We start from the raw sequence: 23,174 nt of genomic DNA, 5'->3' as shown, positions 1-23,174 counted from the left end.
AGATGTTTTCCCAGTTTGTTGCTTCCCTTCTAATCTTGTTTACATTAGTTTTGTTTGTACAGAAGCTTTTTAATTTGATGTAATCAAAATTTTCTATTTTGTGATCAATAATGGTCTCTAGTTCGTCTTTAGTCACAAATTTCTTCCTCTTCCACAAGTCTGAGAGATAAACTATCCTATGTTCCTCCAATTTGTTTATAATCTCGTTCTTTATGTCTAAATCATGGACCCATTTTGATCTTATCTTGGTATACGGTGTTAAGTGTGGGTCCATGCCTAATTTCTGCCATACTAATTTCCAGTTATCCCAGCAGTTTTTGTCAAATAATGAATTCTTATCCCAAAAGTGAGGATCTTTGGGTTTGTCAAACACTATATTGCTATAGTTGACTATTCTGTCTTGTGAACCTAACTTGTTCCACTGATCAACTAATCTATTTCTTAGCCAATACCAAATGGTTTTGGTGACTGCTGCTTTATAATATAGTTTTAGGTCAGGTACAGCTAGGCCACCTTCACTTGATTTTTTTTTTCATTAATTCTTTTGAGATTCTTGATCTTTTATTATTCCATATGAATTTTGTTGTTATTTTTTCTAGATCATTAAAATATTGACAATATATTTTTAAAAATAATTATTAAAGTTAATTAAATAAAATTACAAGGTTTAAATTACTAACCAATGTGAAGCACCAACTAAATGCCAGGAACTGAGGATATAAAAAAGAAGCAAATGACAATCCCTACCCTCAAGCAGCTCACAATCTAACAGGAGAAGCAAAATGCAAATTAATACATACAAAGCAAGCTATGGAAAGAATAAATAGAAGACATTTAATAAAGGAAAGACAATGGATTTAAGAGGTTGAGGAAGACTTTTTTTTATAAAATAGAACTTCAAGGAAGCTGGGGAGGTCAGCAAGTGGAACACAAATGGGAAAGCATCAGGAATGAAAAATAACCAGAGAAAAGGTCCAGAGCCAAAAAAATGAAATATTCTGTCCATGGAACAGCCAGGAGTCCAGTGTCACTGGAGTAGAGTTCATGTTGTACTTACAACAGAAAGTCACTAGCTTACTGAGTGTATTTTGGGAGTGGGAAAGGGTATTTGGAGTTGGGGGAGGAGGAAGGGAGAATAGGGACATAATCAGAACTAAGCTTTAAGAAAATCATTTTTGTAACTGGAGGATTGAATGGAAGGGGGAAGAGACTTGGAGCAATGCAGACCTATCAAGCAGTCTATTTTACAATACTGTACTTCAGTAATGCAAATAATCTTATAAAATTCTATTTTTATCATAACACTTTCTTGCCCAAGGATTTATAGTAATTATACTACTAATTATAGAGCAAATCTCAATGTCTAGATTCAGGCATTTTATCAATTGGCTATCGAAGTCCACTAACCTCATACTTCTACTCTTCCCTACAGAAATCCTTTGTTCTAATCAAACTGATCTTCCTAAAGTACACTACACAACTTTCTCCTGACTTCTCTTTCTGAAATGTTTTGCTCCCTATATTATATATAGATTCTACTCCATGAACTTAAATCCTAGGATCAAAATTCAAGTTGTCTAGCTTTGATTCTACATGATTCTGTTCACTCCACAATTTACCTCAACACATAGCTTAAATGCAACAAATTGATGTTCTGTGCAAAGTACTATTCTAAGCACTAGTGGTTAAAAAATAGGGGGGAAGGGGAGGTTATTGTTTTGTTTTACATAAAAGTCTCTACTCTCAAAGAGTTTACTGTTTCCTGAAAAGAGACTAGAGTAGATACACACAGACAGATTAAGTATTAACAACAGGAATCTGATAAGGGCAAAAAGAAAATCTGAAAAAGTAAAAGACACAGAGAGATGGGGGTGGTTAGGAAAGAAGTGGTCTTCAAGGAGAGCTTATTAAAGGATACAACATACTTGAGGCTAAGTCTGGAACTAAGATATAGGCTTTAAAAGTGTTCTACTTGCTGACTTCCCCAGCTTCCTTTAAGTTTTTTATATAGCGAGTATAATGAAAGGAAGGCATGGAAGCAGGTAGAGATAGACATGTAAAAATAATAATAAATAATCCAAAATGTTTGAAACTATATAAAGGGAGTGACAAAAATATGTCTAGAAAAGCTAAGTTGGATAATATTCACTTGTATTTCTTACTACTTGAAAGCATTATTCGACTCTTTCTGTTCGTGTCTACATTCTCTTTTCATAAAAAGATTGTAATAAATTCTTTAAAGTTAAAACCCTTTTCCCAAAGTGCCTATAGATCAGTAATCAGGAAGAAATAACATGGCTTTGATCATCACCTACAACATAAGGCAATATTATGTGAAATTGATTCTATGGCAATGTTTTTGTTAATCTGTTTTTTTTTTTTAAATCAAGCTGGATGAGAGCTCTTGAATCCCAATAAAACTACACTAGCAGTTAGCTAGTTAACTAGAACTTATCAGTAGAGCTCTAAAAAGGAAGATTTGGTAAAATGGTATAATAAGAACAAAACAAAAACCTAAATAACATTGTGTGTGTGTGTGTGTGTGTGTGTGTGAGAGAGAGAGAGAGAGAGAGAGGAGACAGAGACAGAGAGACAGAGACAGAGAGAGAGAGAATGAAGATAAATTTATGGATTACTTGTTAAATGATAAAATGTCAGGCATTACTTAAGGTAATTATCAGTAAGAGATCTTGCTAATATCTGGTATCAATAACCAGAAAAATGAGAACATACACACACACAACCAAAACATGCACATATTGACTTTAGCACTTAAGAAAAACTATTATTATGCATTTAAAAAATATTTTTTCTATGAACTTGTCATAATTGTTCAATGTTTAACATTTTTCCTCAAAACTGAGATTCCTGCTCAATTTAACAAAAGCACTAGAGATCAACATAAATTTAACATTATAATCCTCTCCACACCAACTTCCTAGTGAAGTTAGCAACATTAAACTAAACAAGAACTTCTCTGATTCTATATTCCTTAACGTCCCAAAACCAATAAAAACCCTGAATTCAAATCCCCACAAATAACAAAATCACAGATGTTATAAATGTAAAACAGTTTATCTTCTCTGATTTCCAAAACTACAATACTAGATCAAAACTGAAGCAAATTACTATAAAGTTTCCTTTCGTCTCTAATCAATTAGACAACGTTATTTCTTTTTCCAACCAAATACATCAGACAAAGTGTGCATTAAAAAACAACCATTTTGTTTCAACAAAACAAATCCCAAATAGCAATCTGAAAATAAAATATTAGTTATTAAGGCCAGCAGTTCAAAAATATTATATTCATGTAACTTTAATCCAGTATTCACCCATATTTTTCAAATAGAAGCAGTCATCTTAATTTTAATGATGTTTTTGTATGCACAACAAATTCATTACTTTTAGCATTATACTTGAAGTAAATAGGGAAATTGTTTATACTTTTAGACCTAGTGATATTATGGGGCATAAGAGCCAAGCTTTAAAAAAGTTATGACAGTATATTTCTAGCAGTAATGAAAACAAAATCACAAGAATCAGAAACAAAGTAGGTGCCCATGTATTGGAAAATATTTGAATAGATATTACTATAATATTATTTTCCTTTAGAAAATAATGAGGAATTCACAAAAACATTGTAAGCTATGAATGAACTGATGTAAAGAAAAAAGAAAATATGTACAATACCAAGAATAATGCAACCAATACTAAATAGAAAGCGAAACCTAATTAATTACAATGACCAATCTTGGTCCCAGAGAATAGATGATGAAATACATTTAGATGAAAGAGGTGGAACATTATAGATACAGAATATTCCATAAAGTTTCAGGTGCTTAATTCTTTTACTTTGATCCAAGTGCCCCTTCAATGGAGAAGTAATATTGGAAAATGGCTATCGCTATGTCATGCAGGTATGAAAATTCTAGAGTCTATAAATCTTTGATCTATATCTTAATTCCAAATAAATTTTTTAAATATAGTTTTTTAACAACCCCCTCCCCCCCATGCCCTCTTTCATATTAGTCATTAAATATAATGGACTTAGTTTAGAGGAGTCTGTAAAGTTCTTTTTTTTTTTTTTTAAACTGAGGCAATTGGGGTTAAGTGACTTGCCTAGGATCCCACAGCTAGGACATGTTAAGTGTCTGAGACCAGATTTGAAATTATGAAATGCTGACTTCAGTCAGGGTGGTGCTCTAATCACTGTGCCACCTAACTGCCCCATCTGTAAAGTTCTAAAAAATTTTTTTATCCTATCTGTGATTATAGATAGTAACGTGTGTGTGTGTGTGTGCGCGCGCGCAACTACCATAATACAGCTAGTTGCTTGTTCTCACAATAAATAAAAATAAGACTAAGTGACCAAGTAAAAATGGAAATATTTCTTCTTTCCTTTGGATATACAATGAAACCAACTCTAACAGTTCTCATTTGACTTCTCTAAAGATAATCTAAGTCATCCTTCCAAAAATTTAATTGCAACTTATTCAAAATTTCATTTATAGCAAGAATTACAGTAAAGATGATGTAGTGCATAAACTTGATGGTTGTAGGATAAATATGATACTTCACACAACTATATTAACATTCACATTAATATCTGCATCCAGTCTAAACTAGTATCAAAGCAGGAGATAGACACTGTGCAAAGTGCTTTACAATTATTATCTAATTTCATCCTCATGACAAAACTATGAGAAAGATGACATTATCATCTCATTGTTCAGCTGAAGAAACTAAGGCACACAGAGTTTAAGTGATTTGCCCAGGACCACACAGCTAGTAAGTGTCTGAGAGGATTGTAACTTTGATCTCCCTGACTCCATGCCCTGTACTCTATCCAGGGAAGTGCAAAAAGGCATGTAGGACTGATTTACTATCAATTAAAACTATCTAAAGAGCAGGTAGGTGGTGGCCCAGTGAATAGACCAGCCAGACTAGAGTAAAGAAGACATCTTCAAATCTGGCTTCAAATATCAGACCCATGTTTTTAAATACATAAAAGAAAATACATAGTAAAATGACAAAGGAAGCCAATTTTTAAGCTGATGCCTTAGTTCTCTTCAAAAATGAAAGACAAGACCAACAGGATGATTTCAGAAAGGCCTGGAGAGACTTACACAAACTGATGCTGAGTGAAACGAGCAGGGCCAGGAGATCATTATATACTTCAACAACAACAACATTATATACTTCAACAACAACACAACAACAATTCTGATGGACCTGGCCATCCTCAGCAATGAGATGAACCAAATCAGTTCCAATGGAGCAGTAATGAACTGAACCAGCTACGCCCAGCGAAAGAACTCTGGGAGATGACTAAGAACCATTACATTGATTTCCCAATCCCTATATTTTTACCCACCTCCATTTTTGATTTCCTTCACAGGCTAACTGTACAATATTTCAGAGTCTGATTCTTTTTGTACAGCAAAATAACGGTTTGGTCATGTATACTTATTGTGTATCTAATTTATATTTTAATATATTTAACATCTACTGGTCATCCTGTCATCTGGGGGAGGGGGTGGGGGGAAGAAGGGGAAAAATTGGAACAAGAGGTTTGGCATTTGTCAATGCTGTAAAGTTACCCATACATATGACCTGTAAATAAAAGGCTATTAAAATAAAAAAAATTTTTTAAATTGTTAAAAAAAAAAAAAAAAAATGAAAGACAAATGATATCCTCTCCACCAATCTCCTACTTTGTCTCCAGACTCTGGTGAGAAGCACCATACCAGCATGCCCCAGGTGTCCTCCTGCCTAATATCCAGCCTGCAGGGGAAGAGGTGGGTTGTGGGGGAGGAAGACATTCCTCCACCATATCAGTGTTCCATTACTGAGATGAAAGGAAAGGGCACATTCCATCAAGTTTCCAGTCTAGTCTCCTTCCTTAGAAAAAGAATAGCACCATTCCTTTGCTCCAAGTTCTTACTCCTTTGCCTGAACTGCTCAAAGTTCTAAAAGAACTGCCCAAAGATCACAAAACTATTGACTTTAAAAATCTCTCTAAAATTTTCACTTAATAATTACAAACTTCCCTTTAGGCAAAACTTTCCCATCTCAGTAATTCTAAAACTTCATAAGTCATCTAAAACTCTAAATACATGCTTTGCTACTCCCACTCCCTTCAAACCTCCCCAAACCCCACCAAAGCCCCAAACAAAAGCTGCCCATCCTTTTCACTGTGCCCTCAATTCCTGCTCCATAAACAAGGTTGATTTGAACTTAAATCTTTTCCTTTCCAAATTCTTCCACTTTCTCATTCTCATTGCTTTTTTATACTCTCCTATTGACATAGCCTTCCTGATCATTCTTACATGTACTGATGACAATTTTATTCATTTTCCCTGACTCACTAATGAAAGTGGTAAAACTGGAAAATTTCTGATCGTACACTTGACATTTCTAGGTCCTTCCTCTACCTCCATCACTCAGTAACTTCTCTTTGAAGTTCACAAAATCTCACATCAGGCACTCAATCAAAATCCCTGATACCTGTTGTTTACAGGTATTCAAGACACTCCTTCCTTCGCCCAACGAGTCCGATATTTCTTCTCTCCTCCTCTATCCCTGCCTTCTTGCTTGGAGACTTGGTATACAAACTGATTTTCCCCAAAACATCTTAACCACTCCATCCTTCAACTTGCTCACCTCCCATGACCCATTAGTATACCCCACCTCAGCTACACATAAAGATAGTTATTCCATTGATCTTGCTACAACCCATAAAACAACACTTCACATGTTAATTCTGAAATTTCCTTATCTGATCATAACCTATTGGCTTTCAAACTTTCCCTCTTTTCTTCCCTTACCAAAAACTTCTCTTTGGCCATTCCATGACCTACAATTCCTCAAAGAATTTCAGTTGTCCAACAGGTCATCATCACCCCTCCAAGAGACACTTTCTCTTCCTTTCCCCACATTAACTCCTTAGTGAAATACTTCAACTGTACTTGGTTTTCTTCTCAAGTCCCTTGCCTCCTTATTCTATTGCTTATCTTATCATGACAAGCCTCAGTCTCAAATCACTCTAATTATACATGCTACTATCATATGGCCATCCTCACTGGCTGGATCCATTACAAATTTATATCATATAACCTCAAATGGGTCTTCATTGTTTCAAAGTTATACTCAACTTAATTAATTCACTATCCCACTCACTAACATGACTCTTCCAAATCTTTTATTCCCTCCCCACTTCATGGTTCCCCTACCAAAACCCTTCTTAGATGAAAATCTTATCTCATATTTTATAGAAAAAACTGAGACTATTCATCTTGAAGTCCTTCTCCCTCTCCTTAATTCACATCTCAAATGCTATCTCTTCTTTCACTATCTCTTCTTTCATTTCTAAAAGAAATGATTTTTTTCATCATTTTTCTCCTCTTTTCTGAAATGAGAAGATAGCTCTTCTAGCCAAGACTAACTCCAAATTTGCACTAATGATCCCAATTCTATCCTGCAAATTTACACCTCTATTTAGCCTCATTTTCTCACTCATCTTTAATCTTTCCCTATAGACCAACTGGTCCCTATAGTCTATAAAAATGCCCATGTCTCCCTAGGATCAAAAAAACTCTCACTTGATCCTTCATTCCCACTATCGCCCCATTATTCTCCTTCCTTTTGTGAATAAATTTTTTGAAAAGGCCATCTACAATAATATAGTTCCTGACTTCACTGAAACTTATCAGTAACATATAATTGTCAAATCCAATGGCTTTTTCTCAGTCTTCATCTATTTTATCCCCTATGCAGCCTTTGACACATCAAGCATCCTCTTTTCCTTGATAATCATTTCTCTCCAGATTTTCCAAATGCTATTCTCTCCTAGTTCTCTTCATACCTATCACTATTCCCCAATTTTTTTTGTTAGCTCTTTGTCCAGATCACATCTACTAACCTTGGTTGGACCACAAATTTCTGGGCTCTCTTCTCTTCTCCTATTATACTATTTCATTTGGTGATCTCAGTAATGTCCATAGACTCAATTATCATCTCTAAATTGATGATTCTCAATCTATCTATCCTTAATTTCCATGCTGACTTTTCTCCAATTTCCAACTCCCTATAGACATCTCAAATTGGACATCCAGTGAGTATCTCAAACTCAACGTGTCCAAAATTTAACCAAACATTCTCTTTTCCCTGACACTTTCCCATTTCCAACTTTTCTATTACTATCAAGAGCACCAACTTCCCGTGTTCCAAACTCAAAATGTAGGTATCATTGATTCATTTTCTCTCCCCACCTCACCCCCAAACCCAATTGTTCCCAAGACTTCTCATTGAAACACCTCTTGTATAAAATCCTCTCTCTTCCGATATTGCCACCACTACCCTGGTGGCCCTAATACCTGGAACTACTGCAATAGCCTGCTGATTGATCTTCCTGCTACAAGTCTCTTTACACATCAATTCATCCTCCATTTAGCCTCCAAAATGATTTTTGTAAAGCACAAGTTCTACCATGTCACCTTTTTTCTTAACAAACTCCAGCAGCTCCCTATTATCTTTAGTATCAGATATAAAAAAAATCTTTTCTTTGGCCTTCAAAGCCCTTCGTAACTTACTCTTCCTTTCCAATCTTCTTATACCTTGCACTCTACTCCCTACACATTCTTCAATCCAGTGCCACTGACCTCCTTGTTGTTCCTTGAGAAAAGATATTCCATCTCTTGATTCTGGAAATTTTTAATGGCTGTCCCCTATTCCTGGAATACTCTCAGCTAGGCAGTGTAGCAGTTAAGAGCACTAGGCCTAGAATCAGAAACACCTGTGTTTATATCCGGCCCCAGATATTTACTAGTTGAGTGATCCTGAGCAAGTTATTTTAACTCTCTTTTTTCCATTTCCTCGACTATAAAAGAGGAATAATAAGAGCACCTACAATGCAGAGTTGTTGGATCAAATGAGACGATATTTGTAAAATGCTTAACACGGTGCCTAGCATGCAATAAGATAGGGTAAATACTTTTTCCCTTCTACTTCCCTCTACCCACCCTTTATAGTCAACTCTGCCTCTAGGCATCTATGATTTCAAGTCCCAGCTAAAATTCCACCTGTTATAGGAAGCCTTTCCCAATCTCTCTTAATTCTGATATACTTCCTGTTATTAATTTCCCTTGTGTCTTGTATTTAGCTTTTTAAATATATATTCATGATTATATATTGCCTCCTGAATTCGTCTGTGAACTCCTAGAGGAGAGGGATAATTTTTTGCCTCTGCTGTATCTCCAGGTGCCACTACCTGCCACCCAGGAAGCATTTAGTAAATGTTTATTGACTGACTTCTTATCTCAATTATTACACTAGCCTTCTAATTGTCTTTTGGTACCAAATCTCTCTCATTGCTCAAATCTATCTTCCACAGAGTTCTTATAATGTTACTCCCCAACTAAAGAATTTTTAGTGGATTCATTCATTCATTGTCTTTAGAACAAAATATAAACTCTTCTATCACTTTTTATTGGCAATACCAAACCAATTATCTTTTCTAGGCTGGATATTTTAATCTGCAAAATAAGATCTCTAAGCTATCTTTACTCTCAAATCTCTAGTCTTCTTGACACTTATGCCAAAACCTACCATCTACTTTCTCTACTCTTTAATCATGTGCTGGTACACAAAGTTGGGTGAAATCATGTAACCTTCCTGACTGGATCCATTATGAAATTGCTATCTAAGTTCAAATGTATCCCTACAACAGCAAGAAAATCCTTTTACTCCTCTCTATGAGAATTTCTACTATGCTTTTCAAGAATGGCTGTACCAAAACTTATTTTCTTTTCTTAAGCCTCATATTATCCCAAAATGACTGTCTCAATGGAACATCTTGCTTCATGTTTTTCTAAGAAAGAAGAGGCCATTCACTCTGAGCTCCCTCTTTTCCCCTGTCTGTACCTCAAAAATCACTTGATAATCATCTTTCATTCTCTCCTTCATTTTCCAGATTCTGACAAAAAGGTAGCCATCTTCTCAAACAATCTTCCTATCTTACCTAAGGTTGAATGCAGTAAAGAAGATGGAATGGAAAACTCAGAGATTTGAGCTAGACAATCCATTAAGGGGTCTATTGTAATAATCAAGGTGAAATGAGATTAAGGGCTTAATTGAGATGCTTATGTCAGAGAAAATGGATCAGATTGAAGAGATGTTATAGACAATTGAAATAGACAAGGCTTGGCAACTGAATGAACACACAAAGTAAGAGAATGATTCATTAAAAGTTAATCCTAAAATTGTGAACCTGAGACATTGGAATGGTGATGCTGCCATCACCATTAAGTAAGGAAATTTTGGGGGGAAGGATGAGTTTGGAGAGAAAGATAAATTCTATTTTGGACATGATGAGTTTGATAGTGCCACTGAGCTAGAACCCAGGAGAAAAATTTAGGGCTGAATATATAGATCTTGGAATCATTTACAAAGAAAAGATAATTAAATTCATGGGAGATGATTAGATTGCCAAGTGAGATAATCTTGAGAGAGAAGAGATCCCAAGACAGAGATCTAGAATAATCTATGTATATCCTTGAGCTAATTCCCTCCAACAGAATCCCCTCAAATTATCTCAACTCTAATTTCCAATCTCTCCCTGCTTAATGCTTCAAAAAAAAAAAAAAAAAAAAGTCACTAGAATAATACAATCCCCTTAAACTCTTTTATCCCCTTTCTTTCAAAGCCAAGAAATAGGGAATAAACCTGTGATTTTATTCGCACAGGGAACATCTATATGGGGAACCACCCTCTCCAATGCAGGGTAACACTTATAATCTCATAGAGTTACATTACTAGGTTAAGAGTGATCTGCACAAGAACAAAACAGCTAGTTATGTGTCTAAATTGGAACTTGAACTTGAATATCCTAGGCTTTGAGAATAAATTTATTCATTATGTTGTGATGCCCTCTTTTGTCATTCATTTCTCAATCCTTTGTGATAGCATTTCCAAACTCAATCCTTAATTGAAATTGTTTCTCCAAGTTCCTACTGATCTCTTAGGTGTCAAATGACCTTTTCTCATTTCTCAATCAATAGTGAGTTTATGCTTTCTGCTATAACTGGAGAGGGACCTTATCTTTTCTCTCCCAACATTTTCTGTTGTTGACCTTATCATTTCTTATTACTTTAATTATCATTTCTATATAGATAACTTCAAGATCCATAAGCCCTAGTTCAGTTTTTCTGTTAAGTTCTAGTCTCACATCATCAATTGCCTATTAGACTTTTACAACTGAAAATCCAATGGGCATTTAAAACTCAACAAGAAAACAAAATTTATTATCTTTTCCAAGAAACTTGCCTATCTTCCAAACTTTCTTATTTATGTCAAGGGTTTTATCATCCTCCATACAATCTATTGGGCTTCAATACTGCATGTGATCCCTGATTCCTCACTCTTGAACCCACAAATCACTGTTAATTTCTGACACATCCAATTCTCTCACTACATTCACTGAATGACTACTCCAGTTCTATTTGTCATCATTTTTTTATAATTGGTTTCCTTGCTTCAAATACCTTTTCTCTCTAAGCCTTCCTTCACATATCCGCCAAAGTGATTTTCTTAAAGCACAGGTCTAACCATGGATACTCTTCATTATATTCCAGTGACTTGCTATTATTACTTTTAGGATCAAATACTAATTCCTCAAATATTCAAAGCCATTTATAACTCCTCCAAATTACTTTTCAGCCTTATTACACATTACTCTAGCCAAATGGATTTTCTTACTATTTCCTATATATAACACTTGAATTTTTCAATAGATGTTTCATGTGTATACACTTTCCTCTATTCCACCTCTTACAATATCTAGTTTCTGCCAAAACTTGGCCTAAGTATCATCTTCTACATGAAATCTTTGCTTATCCACTCAACTAGGGTCTACAGAGACACACAAACACACACTTATCTCCCTGACAGAATGGAAGTCTCTGAGGTTATGAAGATAATTATGAGGATAGCAGATACGTAATGAATTGCTGACTGATCAACTAACCTTTTGTTTCTTTGCTGAGAATGAGACCTCCACAAAATCCAAATAATGCTATAAAAAATACTTCATCAATAAAATGCTTTTATGTATTTTGTTTTTAATCAATAATAAATAATAATTTTTAATTATAGTCCTAAGGTGTTGAGTTTCTTACAAAATTTTCTAGCCCTGTTTTTAATGATGTTTTTCTAAGAAAAAGTATCAAAATAATATTGGAATAATTCATTTTATTTTCTTTATAATTTTTCATCTGATAGTTTTCAAATAGCAAAGCTGAATGGTTTAAGTCACAGTCCCTTTGATTTTTCTGTCTAAAATATATTAATGAGATTGATAAACAATATAACAATTAAAATGCAGATATAGATCTGTATAATCCACAAACTTGAAATTCACCAGAACACTAATAATAATTGTTTTTTCAAGACAACAAATTTTTAAATGTTTTATTAAAACTTGGTTTTATCAAAATAATGTCATTCATACTGGATGGATTCTCCTACCAGCAAAAAGGTGTGATCAGTATTTACTCTGATAGTCTGGAAAACTGGACTAAAATTCCTCAATATTTTAGCTCTTGATGAAATGATCACTCTACTACAGAGACTGCTTAAAAATCACACTGTCTAAATAGTCTTCAATTACAAGGATATCAAAAGCAAAGCTTAGGAAATATGACTACTTTCAGAAACATAGATATTCTTGTATTGTTTCTTGAATGGCAATAGTATCTTCCATAATAGGATTCCAGAAGAGTTCCATCTCTAATTTGATTTGTCAATCATATTTTGATTATGGAAACTTTCTATCTTAAAATGCCTCTAGAAGAGTGATATAGCTAGAAACTGAATCAGTGAATATGAAACTGGCCAAAATAAGTTTGAGAGAGTAACCATATTATGGTTACTATCCTTGACTTATACCTAAAATTCCTTCCCACTGGGAATCAGATGCTTTAAAAAAAAAAATCATTTTCAAAAGTATATGCCAAAATCATTACCTCTTCCTTCTCATGTAGCATAATATGCGCTTTGAGACTAGCCACTCTGGAGAATTTCTTGTTACAGACAGGACAGGTAGGATCTTCCCCGTTGTGGGTACATTTATGAAGTGTCAGGTTGAACTCAACATTAAATGAAAGGGGACACTGGTCACATCGATGTGGCTATTTGGAGAGAAAAGTGAAAAAGCCACTGAAATACCAATATCTTTCACAGATGCTTTGTACATTAAAAGGTTTTAAAATACTAATAGCACCATCAATAGAATACAATACTTTCTACCTAGTAACTTCTAGGATTATTTTCTATAATGAAAATATAGAAATTATTCCAAAATGTATATAGCAAAGCCCTTACAATACTTCCCAAAGAGTCAGACCAGCAGCATATAAGTGCAAAAGAAAATTATAAAAGTTACTGCACATTTAAGAATGTTTGCATAAAACAGTAAGCTAGGTTCACCTTTATTTGTGACCAAATTTAGACTATGATATAAAACACTACAGGTGAACCCACAGATCTCAAATATTTTAAAATGTTCAAATCCAAAAAGGATATTTAACATAATTTGAAATTTTAAACAAAAAGAAATAAAGGGAAAACAAATTTCCAACATTATTTTTGCTCAGGAAATTGTCGGTCATTCTTTTGGGGTTTGAATGAAGGAGGGTAACAATGTAAATATAATACAAAGAAGCAAGGCTTTAGTGATGCCACAGCTTTATTCTAGAAATAAAGCCTGGATTGGCCATACCCATATTCCCTAGCAAAAACATCCCTTTTGCTTCCCTGATCTCAGATAGCCCCTTAGCCTAGGTTTACCTACACATGTGGAAAGAAAGAAGCACTGGTTAGTTGTTACTTGAACTTTTTATGTGTCAAGGAATTAATTCTGTGGAGATGTAAGCTGTAATTCACAATATAAAAGGGCTTCACAGAAAAGCACTCTAAAAAGTGTAGGTTTCTTTCTAAAATGTATCCTAAAATATTATCCAGAATACTATTATACTTAAAGACAAGTTCAAATTTAATAACAGAAAACAGATACTTTTCTGTAAATAGCTTGTGACAAAATTCCTGAAAAAATATGAAATATTTTATAAAGAAATTGAGTTACAGAGTTCAATTTCTCTCTTCATGCATTAATTCAAATATTTGAATTCAAAGGAATAGTCTCCATTCTCTTTTTAAAACTTACAAACCTCTTGATAAGTAAAAAATAATAAATACTATAAATAAAGCTATCAAAGCAGCGATTATTCTTTTGGATAGTGAGATGTGAAAATTTTTATAACCCTTAAGGAATATATAGTCAAAAATTAATTAATAATGCATTTAAAATCTAATTTGAGGATTTTAATCCTAGAAAACATCAAATTAGATTTTAAATGCATTATTAATTAATAATTATTAATTATTATCAATAATATTTATTAATAATAATTATAAATATTAATTAATAATTAATAAAATTTTAATCCTAATAGGTATCTCCAGTTTCAACGCACACATTTTTGCTTTCCCTTCCAAAAAATACATACCTTATCATTTTGCTCGTGATCCCTCATGTGGCGTTGAAACTGTGTCTCTTTTGGAAAAGATAGCAGACAGATATCACATTTATGGAAGTTTGGAACTTGATAGGCATAATTAGTGTTCTCCGCATTCAATGTTAAAACTCCATCTACAAAATTGCACAAGTATAGATAATAAACATTGGTTGTCATTCTCATTACACGAATATATCTAAGTAATTTGGCTAGATGAAAAACTATATGATGGTAATAAATTTGAGAAAAATATTATTTGAAAGAGTCTGAAGTCAAATTACAGAAATTCTTTTCAAACTGGATGTTTCTAAATTACAGAGAAGCAATTTACAGTAATGGGACATTAAAGTAACTCCAAAATATACTTCTAAATAAATAAGAATTCATTAGATTCTTGAAGCTAGCTGAAAGCATTAAGATAATCATGCTACCTTAAAGATTTTCTTAATGTAGCTTTTGGCTCACTACATTCTTATCATCTGAACACCTCATATTTCATCCTTTCCCCAAAGTCTTTTCCTTTTCAATCTTACCTGTTCCATACCAAGAGCTACAGATTCAATACTGATTTATATAATGAAAACAAGCTTCTAACATGAATACAAAAATCTTTTGTACAGCCAATTGTGAACTATGTAGCTAAATCAATCAACTAACATACCTGGTTCTATGCTAAATACAAAGAAAGGCAGTCTCTACTCTAAAGGAGCTTACATGTAGTCCAATAAACAAATCATCCTACTGAAGCAATAGCTAAGCAATACTTGCTTTTCAATACAAGGCCTTGTTCCTAAAAAAATCTTCACTAGGTTAATTATAAAGTGAGTAACTTTTGTCCACAAAACTGCTATAAATGGAGACTGTTCCATGCCATCAAATAAGAAATGTGAACCAATATATGCCATCAAAAAGAGGCAGAATTATATGCTTTTTTAATAATTTAAAATTTTAATTTTTATGCTCTAAATGACCATAAACTCAATGTAAACAGTAATCTTAAGAGCCCCCAAAAATATATACTTGTAAAAAAAACTTAGGTACAATTGTTTTATACCTGGACCTAAACTGAACCTAAAATTAACATGTTAATTATAATAAACTAAATTTAACATTTAAACTGCCTACTTTTATTTTTTAAAATTAATTTGTATAGGCAATTTCCCTTTCAAAAAGCTATTCAGGAATGATTTTTTTCCCCTTTAAATAAATATACATGTAGTAAATAGGTATTTAAAATTATTTCATTGATCTTTGAGCTGTTCATTAAAAAATGAATCAGGAACTAATTTATGTCACTACAAGCTGCTGAAGTCTCATTATCAAGAAATCATAAGTTAAAAAGGGGGCAGGGAGGCAACGGAAAGGCAACTGGACAGAGAATGAGCTTATTACCAATGATAAGTTGTGCATAACAAATGGCAAATATCATTATTAGAGGCATATATGACATAAAAAATTGATAACAGTGAAATGGCTCTGGATTTGGAGAACTTTCCTAAGAAATATAGGCTCTGCCACCTACCTATGTGTCACTGGACAAATCATTCAAGTTTCTGACCTCATTTTCTCAATTATAAAATAAGAGATCTGGGCTACATAATCTCTTTCTTACCTGCTATAATATATAGTCAATTGATTTAAATAACAAATGTATTAGTACTTAGGAGGTGCCAAACAAAGCCTTTGTTCTCAAGAAATGTTTACATTCTATTGGGGAAATGACATGTACTTATTAAAAAAATAGATACAAAATAAATACAAAGTGGTTTGGGGGAAGATACCTTGGAAGATCAGGAAGTTTTTCATTAGACCATGTTTTGACAGAAACCAATTCTAAAACGCTAAAGTACATTTCAAGTGCAGACAAAAAGGCTCAGAAACAGAAGGTAGGCCATTATAAGTGGTTATATCCTTCAAATCTTGTTCAGCGAAATGACATATAATGTATTTGAATGGCTATCAGATAGAAGAAGGAATGATTATTCTAAAATTCAAAGAATTAGATATACTAACTTAGAGAGACAGATTTTAGTTTGTTATATATAAAAGGAAATCTTTCTAAAAATTACAACTATCCAAAAAAGAAGTGGATTGCCTTATTAAGTTTCCTTAGCATTCAGGTTTCCAAGAGAAAATAGATGCCTATATGTTCAGTATTCTTATTCTGGTATGGTGGGACTAGACATTCTCTGAAATTCCTTCCAATTTTGAGATTCTTTTATATTCATATTTGAAATTATTCTATTAAGGAAAAGATATATAGTAAAAGTTCAAGCTACCCCTGGAATATAGGTAATATTCTTCAATAAGATCTACTTAAGGGGGGGCAGCTAGGTGGTACAGTGGATAGAGCACCAGCCCTGAAGTCAAGAGGACGTGAGTTCAAATCTAATCTCAAACACTTAACAATTCCTAGTTGTGTGACCTCCTGAGCAAGTCGCTTAACCCCAATTACCTCAGCAAGAGAAAAAAAATCTATTTAAAAGGCATTCTATATGGACATTTGTATATGTGCATATATGTAGAAAAAGAGATAGAGACTGTAGTTTCAATAGTATAAAGAACCTCTCTTTCAAGCATCAATGACTAGCATCTTCATGGAAATTTCTAGTTTTATAATTTCTAGTTCTGCCTAAAGCACTGAGGAGCATTTGTCCATGTGTCAGAAGCAGAACTTGAACGCTGTTTTTCTGGTTTCAGTACTAGCTCTCTATCCCCTATAAAATACCCATGGAACATGTGTGCATGCATGTGCACACACACAAATATATACACAAAGTACACAAAATTAATTGAACCCTAAGCAGTTGGGTGGCAGGCTAGACAGAGTGCTAGATTTAGAATCAAGAAGATATGAGTTTGAATTGTGGTCAGACATTTAATAGCAGTATAACCTTGGGCAAGTCACATTCTCTCTCAGCCTTAGTTTCCCTAAATGCAAAATGGGCACCTTGCCTCAAAGGACTATTGTGACGATCAAATGACATTACATTTAAAGTAATTTTGCAAATCTCAAAGCACCATATTAAAACTTATTATTATTAAACGATTCAAAAGAATCTGCAATCTGTTTGTTTGGTTGTTTACTCCAATAGCGCAGCTGTTATAGGTTGACTGTTCAACCTATGAATTTCTTGTCCACATTCACTGGTTACCTTACTTTCACCTTATACCTATCTTCCTTAACCATACATTTCCTTGAAGACATCTTTTAAGTACTGTTGTTTGAAGTTCCTTCTAGGTCATATTTTAGAGCCTGCTCACAGCTATCAAAGCTCATCTATTTCCCTATGTATTATATTTATTTCTTATTCTCATCCCATCTATTGTCATATGGCAATACTTTTAGAATGCTTATATTTTTAAAAATGGACTTTTACTTCTAATCTAATTTTGAGATTAAAGATATTTCGCAATTTTCCCAAAGGAAATATAGTCTGCTCTTCCCTCCCATCCAACTCTGTGTCCAGTTCACTATGTTTGAAATAGATTTGGATATGGATATGGCTAAGTTCTCTGGGTAAGAACTTCTCTATTGTGGATACATTTATAAAGTTTCAGGGTGAAGTTAACATTAAATAGGACAGGGCACTAGTCACATTAGTCCAATAAATTCATATCAAAATCTGGAAAATAGACAAGCATTATCCATTTGTTCTTTTCTTTATGAATATTTATCCAATACACTTTTGAATAGTTATAAATTTCTTCCAGGAGCAAGATAGGTAATCATTCCAAGACTAAATGCAGCCAACACAATGCCATAAACACAGAAGCATACAGAGAACTTTGCCATATAAAGGAAATACCTCTTCAGCTTTGTACTGAATTTCTTCTATCACAAGAGTAACCCTTTTTGGCAAGCATAAAAATTAGGATCTCTGAAAACTCTAACAGGGGTCCTCAAACTACGGCCCACGGGCCAGATGCAACAGCTGAGGATGATTATCCCCCTCACCCAGGGCTATGAAGTTTCTTTATTTAAAGCCCCATAAAACAAAATTTTTGTTTTTACTATAGTCCAGCCCTCCAACAGTCTGAGGGATAGTGAACTGGCCCCTTATTTAAAAAGTTTGAGGACCCCTGCTCTGTAAGATAAAATCCACAAGGACACCATTTTAGAGACCAAAAAAATACCCAGATCTTAATTAAATAGGGCTTAGCCAGCTGATTTAAAAGTCCAACACAGATGGATCATTCATTTGACTTCTTAACCCATTAACTAGAGCAATTCTTTAGTCTTGAAAATCCCTCTGCTATTATGAAACAGCAATCCTGACATTTGCCTCTCCCATCCCCATTCCCGACACCATCTACTCTTCTGTTATGTGACACAAACTACCAGTCACTTTATATGTATCATGGGTAGTCCAAGTCACTGAACAAAGTGTAAAGGAATGAAAGAAAAAAGCAACCTTAGAGATTATTTATGCTAATTTCATTTTATAGAAGAAAAAAAACTAGATCCCAAAATGATTACATCATTTGTCTAAAGATACAAAGGAACCAAAACAATATTCATACCCAAGATCTCTGACTAGAAATTAAAAACTTTTTCCTATATACTCTATAGTCTCCCAATCTTTTCAGAAGGACCCTATTCTACCACTTATACATCCTATAATCAGTATTAAGATTGGTCATCCTCCCTTAGAATCCAACAGATTCTACAACTGGTGAAGTTGTCATTCCTAGGAAGAACAGAAGAGCTTTAGCTATGTCTATGATCATACTAAGAATCATATTTGTATTTATTTTTTTTAAAAGCATAATTTATAATCAGGCCAATAATAAATGTGTGTACATAAACACAAATAAACACACACACACACACACACACACACACACATTTATACCCCTTTCCATCTTACCTATACTGACACTTTGCTTTAAAATAAAAAAAGCCTTCTCAAAGAGTAAAATGTTTTATGACTTCCAAGGTTCAGATATAAAGGTTGTTTTAGCTCTATCAAGTGACATAATATTCTCTTTTGTAATTTTTACCTGGTAAGAAATGTTAGAACTTAAGATTCAAAAAATAATCTACTGAAATAGCCCAAGAATGCTATAATCATTCAATATATTCCCTTTAAAATTCAATACCATGAGAAATTTCTTCAGTGGAATTCAATTAAAAAAATCTATAACAATTAAAAATATCTAGATAAAAACCATTTTTAATTCATTCATGTTATTAGCAGAAATGCAGCTACAATAAAGAGAAAATTTATCCTTTTAAAAAATTTCTGGATGTTTTCAAATCAGTTACTGTATTCTTCAATAAGTTTCTTTCCAAAAGAATTACAAAGTAGTCTAATTTTAACTACAATTAAGTATTTAAGACGACAGAGATTGAAATTACAATATGTCGTGAGAAAATAAATCTTTGTTTTTCTACCCTAGGCATAATTCTAAATAAATAACTTTTAAATTTGCTTTTATAACACAAACTGTGGTCATTATGATCATTTAAAAATATCACTCTTAAATTCTAAGAAAACCCATAAATTCTTTCTGCTTCTACATCCTTGGACTTCTATTTTTTCCAAGTGCCCCAAATAATCCTTTCCCTCATATTCTGCCAACCTCAAAAATCTTCTTTCTTTGGGATAAATGATCTATGCTAATTGTCCCAAAAAAGCTATAGTTCAAACTTATTTTCTTAAAATCTAGATAACCTTGGGCAATAGGGAGTGCAGTAGAAGTCAGGAAGACTCACATTCCTGAGTGCAAATGTGGCCTCAGAAACTTACTGTGTGACCCTGGGTAAGTCACTTAACCCTGTTTGTCTTAGTTTCCTCATCTGTAAAATGAACTAGAAAAATAAATGACAAACCACTCCAGTATTTTTGCAAAGAAAACCCCACGTGTGGTCAGAAAGAGTTTTAAGAGGCATCATGTTGCTAAAAGGTAAACAAAAGAAAAAGATCCAAATTGAGATAATGAATAACTGAAAGGATTCTCTGAAAAAGTTCAAAGAAAACATACATCTAGATTCTTCCTGGACCAGAACATGGCTAGCTGTTTGTAATTTCTTTTCTTCTAATCTGGACTTCCAAAAGTGGGCTTAGGTAGCGTCAAGGCAAGTTGCCTGAGTCTGAGAAGCCCCTAGATGGATCCCTACTGCTCAATAACACTTGGAAATACTGTGCATGCATTACACTTTCCAGTCTAAGATGAGAGGTGTGTACAAACAAGAATTTTATTCATTGTTAAACTTAATGATTAGAGCAAGAGTTCCTAATTTGACACATAGGTATTCATCAGGGTCAAAGAAGGTTGTTAAAAGAAGCTATTGGTAAATAACATTATTCTAATTTAGTATTCCAAAAGAAGGAAAGAAACAAACAGAAGGGGGGGGGGGGGGGAAGAGAAGGAGAAAGGGAAGAAAGGAAGAAGGAAAATGTGGATTTGAGAAAGAATGGTGAAAAGATACAGACAAGGTAGAAAAGGATAGGAGGAGTATATCTGAAAATTTTTGGAATAACTGAGGGAGAAATTCCCACTGGCCAATGAGGTTTAGATACAACACTCAATATTAAGCAAGAGGGAAAAACCCAGCTAATGACAAACTAAATGATAACCATAATAACCAAAAACTCTAAATCGCCTTCCAATAAATAAAAACCCAATATTTTTAATATATACTTGGAAAAGCATATCCAATTCTTACTAAAGTGCTCACAAAGCATTAATTCTATTTCTAACATTGTATCTTTGTGAATAAGGATTTTCACTACTGTTCTCCATCAAACAATTCCAAAGGAAGAAACAAAGTGGAAGCAAAATGTGATCAGTTTCACTAGTTAATTTGACTATGTTCTGATAAACATTTAACTTTTACCACACTAATAAAAATTTATGTACTAAAAGAAAATTTCATTTGTGGAAAATTAATCTCTGCTACTTATATGCATATGCAAAGAAACACCAGAATTTATTTATCTTTATATTGAATAGGGAATACAGCAAAGTTTACTGAAAATGAAGGGTTACGTGGAACTAAAAAGAATGGGAATCTCTAAATGAGAACTATTTCAAACAAGAATGGATGATAACAGAAGGTAGTAGTTCTCTCTTCCCTTTAACTTCCCCACCCCCTTACTTAAAGCAAAGATTATGGTCAATCCTTTTCAGGAATATTGTAAAGGAAATTCTTGTTCAGATGGGCTAGATTAAATGGCCTGAGATGGTATGAAATAATATGTTTGCAAAGCACATTTTTCCAACTTTACATGAATATGTCAAAAATATTAGGTCCATGATGGAAATTCTAGAACAAGGGGACTTTAAAAAAAAAAAAAAAAAAAAAAAAGTACTGAGCTACTACTGGCTTCTTTAAAGCCAGTTAGCCCTAAATTCTAAACAGTAGTAAGATAAGAAAAATAAATTGAGGAAAAAATACAGGCAAAAGAGGATACAATTTGTCTTTTTTGTAGGTAGTATGATAGTTTATTTAAGGAATGCTGGAAAAGTCAAACATAAAATTAACTGAAACAATGACTTCATCAAAGTTTCAAGAACAAAACCCAGGTAAATCATCAACATTCTATGTGTTAATCCAAAAAAAAAAATAAAAATAAAAATAAAAATAAAAAATAAAAAACTGGCTAGGGAAAAAAAAAACTAAGTAAGGAAGAAACATAATGACTTATGATAAAGAGAGCCACCTACACCCAGAGAGAATACTATGGGAACTGAGTATGGATTACAATATAACATTTTCACTCTTTTTTGTTGTTTGCTTGCATTTTATTTTATTTCACATTTTTTTCCCTTTTTGATCTGATTTTTCTTCTGCAGCACGACAACTGTATAAATGTGTATATATATTGGATTTAACATATATTATTTAACATGTTTAATAACATACATTGGATTACTTGCCATGAGAAGGGGGGGAGGACAGGGGGGGAGGTGGTGGTGAAGGAAGAACTTGGAACACAAAGTTTTGCAAGGGTCAGTGTTGAAAAATTATTCAGGCATGTTTCGAAAGTAAAAAGCTGTAATAAAAAATAATACAATTTAAAAAATTAAAACTATAGATTGTGTAAATGCTTGACAGTCTATAGACACAATTATAAAACATTATTTGTGGAAAAAGAGACATACGTTAGAAATTTGAAAAGTAATAACTCACAAATAGGTTGAACCATTATAGAAACAAGGAAAATACTACCTCATCTAATTTACAAAATCAGTGCCATACTTGAGGGATCTCAAGAGAAATAATAAAAATAAGTGGGAAAGAAGGGGGCCTAATAGTACCAGATCTCAAACTATATTGCAAGCAGTAATCATCAAAATAAATTGGTTAAATTTATTTATTAAATTAAATTTTTAAAATTGGTTAAAAAATAAACAAGTCAAAGGTGTAGACTAGATTAGGTATATAATATACAAAAACAAATGCACTATTATTAGTCCAACTCCCCAACTACTGATGGAAAGCAAACTCAATTCAACACAAATTGCTATGGAAACCAGAAAATAATCTAACAAAAATTAGATTTAGAAAAGTATTTCACACTACAGAGCAAGTGCCGAATAGATAAAATATGAAGACACAAAAGGTCAGATTATTAACAAATCAGAGAAAGAAGA

The 23,174-nt window shown here is 33.3% G+C and overlaps 1 protein-coding gene across 7 annotated transcripts in view; it reads right to left on the bottom strand.

Moving 5' to 3' along the window:
- The window catches only part of ZNF236 (zinc finger protein 236), a 226,146-nt gene that overhangs the window by 176,423 nt on the left and 26,549 nt on the right, over positions 1-23,174 (bottom strand). For 6 of the 7 annotated variants that reach the window (XR_004230997.1, XM_031946717.1, XM_031946720.1 and 3 more), the window contains exons 2-3: positions 14,562-14,704; positions 13,020-13,184 (exon numbers count right to left, since the gene is read on the bottom strand). The exons of the other annotated variant lie outside the window; for it this stretch is intronic. Coding sequence is in view for 5 of the 6 variants with exons in the window: in XM_031946717.1 (XP_031802577.1) it covers positions 13,020-13,184; positions 14,562-14,704 (308 nt within the window). In the remaining variant the exon portion in view is untranslated. The remainder of the gene's footprint in view (positions 1-13,019; positions 13,185-14,561; positions 14,705-23,174) is intronic. 7 annotated transcript variants of the gene reach the window in all.

Source organism: Sarcophilus harrisii, chromosome 1 (genome assembly GCF_902635505.1).
Source record: "Sarcophilus harrisii chromosome 1, mSarHar1.11, whole genome shotgun sequence".
NCBI classification, from domain to species: domain Eukaryota; kingdom Metazoa; phylum Chordata; class Mammalia; order Dasyuromorphia; family Dasyuridae; genus Sarcophilus; species Sarcophilus harrisii.
The sequence above is the reverse complement of the archived record's forward strand: the minus strand, read 5'-3'. Positions and strand labels throughout refer to the sequence as shown.